The sequence below is a fragment of the Entelurus aequoreus genome, linkage group LG25 (assembly GCF_033978785.1).
Source record: "Entelurus aequoreus isolate RoL-2023_Sb linkage group LG25, RoL_Eaeq_v1.1, whole genome shotgun sequence".
Taxonomy (NCBI): Eukaryota; Metazoa; Chordata; class Actinopteri; order Syngnathiformes; family Syngnathidae; genus Entelurus; species Entelurus aequoreus.
The window spans coordinates 21,066,371-21,073,380 of NC_084755.1; the positions used below are offsets into that span (position 1 = coordinate 21,066,371).

At 38.0% G+C, this 7,010-nt stretch overlaps 1 protein-coding gene across 1 annotated transcript in view; it reads left to right on the forward strand.

Moving 5' to 3' along the window:
• Nucleotides 1–7,010, forward strand: part of rnf216 (ring finger protein 216) — a 37,369-nt gene that overhangs the window by 8,693 nt on the left and 21,666 nt on the right. Inside the window, exons 5-11 of the mRNA XM_062036463.1 lie at nt 47–123; nt 781–889; nt 988–1,149; nt 4,491–4,602; nt 4,791–4,924; nt 5,006–5,056; nt 5,179–5,316. Coding sequence (XP_061892447.1) covers nt 47–123; nt 781–889; nt 988–1,149; nt 4,491–4,602; nt 4,791–4,924; nt 5,006–5,056; nt 5,179–5,316 — 783 coding nt within the window. The remainder of the gene's footprint in view (nt 1–46; nt 124–780; nt 890–987; nt 1,150–4,490; nt 4,603–4,790; nt 4,925–5,005; nt 5,057–5,178; nt 5,317–7,010) is intronic.

Sequence of the window (7,010 nt, forward strand, 5' to 3'; positions counted from 1 at the left end):
AATGTGCTGTACTTCTATTTATTGTTTTTTTCCTCTCTTTCTCAAGTTGGATCTCTTTCCAGACATCCAAGAAGCCTATGTAGCAGAATTGATCCAAACAAATAATTTGAAAGACTTGAATGCGTGAGAAGCATCTTTTTTAATCTGATTTTCCGCTTTGTTATCATAAACGCCGTTTAAAAGGGACCTATGATGATTTAAAACACTTCTTAGTGGTCTAGGTAATATGTATTGAAGATGCTTTGGTGTAAATTTTGCTTCACCGCCACGTTCATAACCTGTATTTTTTGTCTGCAAAATGTTCAAATATGGAGACATTCCCAGATTGCAAATGAATCCAGGCCCCACCCTTTCCAAATGTATCATAATTTATGTTTTGAAAAGATACGCTTGTTTAAATAATACGTCTTGAAGTCGTCGCCGCTATTGTTTTTCTAGACAAGGTGGAAAATAAACTTCATAAACATTATACAGATTAACTCAGTCACAACAAAAAGCAATCGATTCAGACTCAGCATAAAAAAGCTGCATTTATGTCACGGCATGTTGCACGTCAGTGATACTATGCACATGCTAAGATTATATGAAAATAATACTTTATCCTACCTTTTATTGCGTGTTTTCCCATAGCCTGAAGCAGAGGGAGACAACATTTTAAAGTCAGAAAAGATGAAATTCATCATATGTCCCTTTTATTGGTTATTAATACTAGTACTGTATGCCCATCAGTGCAGCTAACTATAGATGTGTGTGTGTACTTTTCCTTTGCTATATTTGTAGTGTATGTAACCTGCTGTTGGAGAGCCCAGAGTACCCAAAGACCGAGGCTGCAGCGGCTGCAGTAGCACCCACAAGCATCCTACTGGAGTCTGGAGACACCGACACAGAGGTAACACCCTACAAGCATATAAAGAACAGCAACAGCCCATCTTACGATCTAAAATTGCATACAAAGTCACACCCTAATATTTTTAAATATCTTTTCAGGTAACGGACGACCTGTTTGATTACACCAAGCTGGGTCCTGTGGTTTCAGCCACCATGATGCAGGCAGCAGACTTGCTCATGGCAGATTTCCGGATGATCAGCTGCCAGGACATTAAATATGCCCTCAATGTCCTGAAGGGACACTATGCAATCACACGAAAGGTACTGAAGTCCACTCGAAGAATGTTGTGCCAAAGTTGCGTTGATTTCAGTTCATTTCAGATTAAGACAAATTCAAGGATCAGGAAGTTATTGCTGATTTTTGTTGTTGGTTAGAGTGCAGTAGTTTACAATATTTGTTTTTTAAATTAATATTATGTTTTTGATGTTCAACCCTTTAAAAGCCAGTAAGTGTACATAGAAAAGGTTTAAAAAAAAAAACATCAAATAATTTCCTTAAAATACATTTCAAGGACGATATGTCTATTATTATTATTATTAGGCTACGAAAGATCTTTAGATGTTCATATTTATTTTATGTACACTGTCATATACAAAACAAATTATACTCAAGGTGCAAATGACAAAAATGTCAGCCTTTCAAAATCAAATTATAAAATCTTTTTAAACTAGTCTGAAGTGCACATTTCAGATACTAAGTATATTTTTGATATTTTTTACTCTCTGGGGCATACATAATTCCATAGTTTATTAAAGCGAGGATGAAAAAGACCTATACAACATTTTTGGATTTATATTTTGTACTACTTTTTGCTCAAATCTTTCAGTCAGCTTCAATCTTAAATAAAGATACATGTCATGATTTTTAAATCTTAACCCTTTGTGTAACTTTGATGTTACACATATTATATCAGTCTGTAGTAGCTAGTGCCATTTTCTTCTTGAGCCCCCTTGGACAGGCTGATCAGGAAATATATTTCTGTGATGGGGAAAATGTGGACTCTGGGAGCTTTGCTTGAGAGAAGGATAAGGGCCCTCGTGCAGGGCATCCTTAGTTACCCCAGACATCCTTTGCATGACACGATGGCCGCTCAGACGAGTAACCGTAGCAACAGGCTCCTCTTATTACACTGCAAAATGGAAAGTTTTACACAATCTTTTGTTCCTTCGGCCATAAGACTGTACAACAGATATGTCTGAGCTATACGTGTGCACTGTATTGCCGTTGTTTGTATCTTTGAGAATGATGTATTTATTGTTGGTATGAATGGATGTGTTTTACCAATTATTTACCAGTGTATCGTTGATATTTAAAATCATTTGAAATAAAAATATTATTATTGGACATGAAAAAAAAACCCGATTATGCCTGGTTCACACCAACGGCGCTTGCCGCGCTTTAAAGTGGCGATCAAAGCGCCGTCATTTTTGTCAATTTTTCCACGAATATCCCGATCTCCGAAGTAATGTTATGCTTTGATACGCTCTGATACTAATTATTTCCCGCTTTGTTACCGTTCCTCATGATTTGATGCCGTTTTGATCCCGCTTTGATACGCTTTAAATCACGCTTTGATGCGTTTTATTACGCTTTATTGAACTTTATTACGCTTTGATGCGATTATTATTTTGTGAATTTGATGAATAAATTGCGTGCGCACACATAATATAATAAAAAAGAGAAATATGACAAAAAAATAAGAAAAAAATGTGAAAAACTCAGTATACTAAGTTTTCCCCTCATTTTTTAGATTTATCTATTTTTTTATTTCTCTTTTTGTTTTATTATATACAAGATAAAACACATAATGTAATAAAAAAGAGAAATATGATAAACAAATAAGTAAAAAAAGTGAAAAACTCAGTATACTAAGTTTTCCCCACATTTTTTAGATGTATCTATTTATTTGATTACTCTTTTTGTTTTATTATATACAAGATAAAACACATAATGTAATAAAAAAGAGAAATATGATAAACAAATAAGTAAAAACAAATGTGAAAAACTCAGTATACTGTTTTCCACACATTTTTTATATTCATTTATTTTTTCAATTTCTATTTTTTTTCGTTATATTATGTTTTATATCTTCATTTCTTTTATTTCTTTGTCATCTTAATAAATATCTATCTTTCATTTCTTATGCTAGTTGACAATAATAAAAGGCATTTCTTTTAAACGTAACATATTCTCTTTATTATTAAGGAAGATGTTATCAACATGTACAGCAAGCAACAAACTTGACCAAACAAAAAAGCACAAATAGTATCACTGTTCACCAATCAGGTTACATAATGTGGGGTTCATATGACAAAGGGTACATTATGTTGTATGAGATGATACAAGAGAGTGGATCAACATTGTCCACAAAGTAGAAAGTTAAGAACCATTTTTGTTTACATTTTCATACAGAAAAATTATAGACAGTAATGTCAAACTGTAACATCAAACAGCAAACTCACAGAAGTACAGAAACAATGATCATCGTATAAAAAAGGCAATGATGCAAAAGAGAATGGATTTGTAATCCTGTGTTGGTTTTACATAAAGTTTCAATGACACTAGTCAATATCACAGTCACTTCCTATTTGTAGTTGTAGACTGGGGTCCGCGCTTTGAACCAAGATCTGGTAAGCTTTCCTACGCTTTGAGTCAAGCTTTGCTGAGCTTTGTCACGCTTTGATACGCTCTCGGCGCTTTATTCCATTCTTGACAGAGCGGCGAGTTTTTTTAAACCGTTTAAAAATTTTTGGCGAACTTGCCGCATGTCCCGCTTCACTACAAGCTTTCCCACGATCCATTACGACCCTCGCGCTTTAATCACGCTTTGTTACGCTTTAACGCCGCTTTGCATGCCGCTTTGCATGCCGCTTTAAAGCGCCGTTGGTGTGAACCTAGCATTAGGACAAAAACCAGAGTAACACAGCCAAAGTTATGACCAAAAATAAAGCAAACATTTATCTGAAAGAATTAACACGTCTCCTACCCAATATACTCTATAAGGATTCATCATTTAATTTAAAGCCTGTATGTTTACATCCATCCATCCATTTTCTACCGCTTGTCCCTTTTGGGGTCGCGGGGGGTGCTGGAGCCTATCTCAGCTGCATTCGGGCGGAAGGCGGGGTACACCCTGGACAAGTCGCCACCTCATCGCAGGGCCAACACAGATAGACAGACAACATTCACACTCACATTCACACACTAGGGCCAATTTAGTGTTTTACCGGTACATAACTATTTTTTTTTTAAAAACAGCATAATAAAAATTTGTCAATTCGTCAATGTTTAGCAGCGACTTTGATTTTCACGCAATATTTTTTAAAACACTGAATGGAGAAAAATAGTTATTGTGTGGAAAAATATGTATATTTAGAAAATGTTTTTAGTTTCCATTTTTTTTATTTAAGAAATTGATTACAATCCGAAAATGTATATCCTCTGGCAATCTTTAATCACGCATCTAACAGGGTTTGAAGATGAGAGATACCACACACATTTAAATGTTTTTTGTTGAACTGTTGTACATTCTTTTAGATATTCTAAAGCAAAATAAATGCAACCAAGTGCTTGTTCAATGTCTTGCTTAACCTGTCCCCAGGCCTTATTTGAAGCAGTGAAAAAGTGGCAAGATTCAGGCGACCCCTCAGGAAAGAGACGACGAAGCAGAGCATCTTCTGAGCGCTGCTTCATTGATTTTCATTTTGAATACGGTAAGGAAAGATTAAAAGAACAATTTGTATGTACACTTGCTCGCCTCTCCACTCACAAAGTTAGCTACTTAGAACAAAGAGCTCTTTCAAGGTACAGCATTGGATGACATTTCTATTTGTGTTGCCTGTAAAGCAAACACTGCGTTTAAGAAAATAACCTGAATGTATCATCTCTTTCTGTGCTGCAGGTGAGGTGAAATTTGACAAGAGAATGTACTTCTTGGAGAATGACCGCCGCTATTGCAGGACGTACAGCAACCTGGACGATTCTTTAAAAAAGGAGGTTACATTCTTTCAGCAGAAGGCCAAGGAATGGGCTGAGGTACATTATTCCTTCATCCACGCTCATTTCTTTCAAAGTTAGGAGATTCAAGCATTCAAATAACTCCATTCTCTTTTCCAGCATGAAGATTTCCTTCTAGCGCTGCAAGTCAATGAAGATGAATACAAGAAAGTAATTATTTCACCGTCTAGAAAACATGCCGCATGATTTTTCATAATTTGATATGAGCTCATCTCAATAATCATACTTTATTATGTCAGTTAATAAATAGTATTATTCCTGTTTTTATTCAGGATGGGCAGCTGATTGAGTGCGGCTGCTGCTACGGGGAGTTTGCCTTTGAGAAAATGACGCAATGTTCAGACGGTCACCTGTTCTGTCAAGAGTGCCTCGTCAAATACGCTCAGGAGGCGGTGTTTGGTACCGGAAAGGTATAGAATATTGTCGTTTTTATGTTTGAAAGTAGCCGTGCGAAGTAATGACACTCAATGAATAAGCAGCAGTCATATCTTGAATATATAAATGAAAAGTTAGGCGAGCCTGTGATACTTCAGGTGGTACAGCGGTTGTCTCCCAACGTGAAGGTTGCAGGTTCGATCCCCAGTTTCCCTATGACCAACGTTCCCTCTAAGGTGCGCAATTGCGCACTGTTCACGCAGACTCTGGACACAGCAAATTTATGCCGGGCAGAAAATCAAAAATCCCATCTGAACTCTAAACAAAATAAACACAATTGATTCTGTATGATTTTGCAACGCAACTCTCTGAGTGACAGGTGACAACAAGAGTGTCCCTAACGGATAAAATTATGTTTGTCAACACAGTTCAATTATCGTCCGTCGAGATGTTTAAAGACAGGAATTCCATCAATCACTTTATTGAGCAAACCTGTTTGTAAGCACACCAAAACATTAGGAAAAAACGATCTAGAAAAACTGGTCTTTTTCTGCCATACAACCCAGGCTTAAACCAACTCTTAGTCATTATCATATCAACAGAAGCAGCTCGCTCTGTCTCACCTGCACCAACACTAAGCACTCATGGCACTTAGCCAGTGCTGCGTTTATGGCCACACAAAACGTCGGACAACTCCAACACCACACAATGTGTAATTGTCAGGTTGTAACACTATGACTCAGATGTGTGCTTATTTTACAGCCATTTATTAATAGAATAGAATAGAAAGTACTTTATTGATCCCTGGGGGAAATTCAGCACCACAGTTCGCTCACAATAGACAATAAATACTATACAGCATTATTCACACGTGAATAATATAAATATATTATACATATATTCTACATTTAAGTGCAGTCAAGAAGAAACATGTGCATTATACAGTCTGATGGCTGTCGGTATGAAGGACCTCCCGTGTCGTTCCATGTTGCATTTTGGGAGTCTGAGCCTTCCACTGAACGTGCTCATTCTCTCCGCCAGGTCCGAGTGTAGTGGGTGGGAGGTGTTGTCCATAATGGCTAGGAGCTGTGCTAGACTTCTCCTCTCTGACAACACCGCCAGAGTCTAGCTCCACTCCCACCACGTTATTGGCCTTCTTTACCAGCTTGTCCAGCCTGTTTGCGTCCCTCGCTCTCAGTCCGCTGCCCCAGCAGGCCACGGTGTACAACAAGGCGCCCGCCACCACCGACTCGTAGAACATCTTCATCATCTTTGTATAGACATTGAAGGATTCTAGCCTCCTGAGGGAGTAGAGGCGGCTCTGTTCCTTCTTGTAGAGTGCCTCAGCGTGTTTTGACCCATTCAGCTTGTTGTCGATGTGTACTCCGAGGTATTTATAATCCTCAACCATGTCCACATCGACCCCCCTGATAGAAACAGGGGTCGCCGGAGTACTCCTCCTTCCCAGGTCCACAACCAGCTCCTTGGTCTTCGTCACATTGAGCTGGAGGTGGTTCTTTCCACACCATGTGACAAAGTCCTTTACCAGTGTCCTCATCATCACTATCCTCAATACACCCCACTATCGCAGAGTCATCAGACAACTTCTGAAGGTGGCAGGACTCTGACTGATAGTGGAAATCGGTGGTGTAGATGGTGAAGATGAAGGGGGAGAGGCCTGTCAGAATGTTAATCTAAGGATATTATTCATGAAATGCTGTTACTAGAT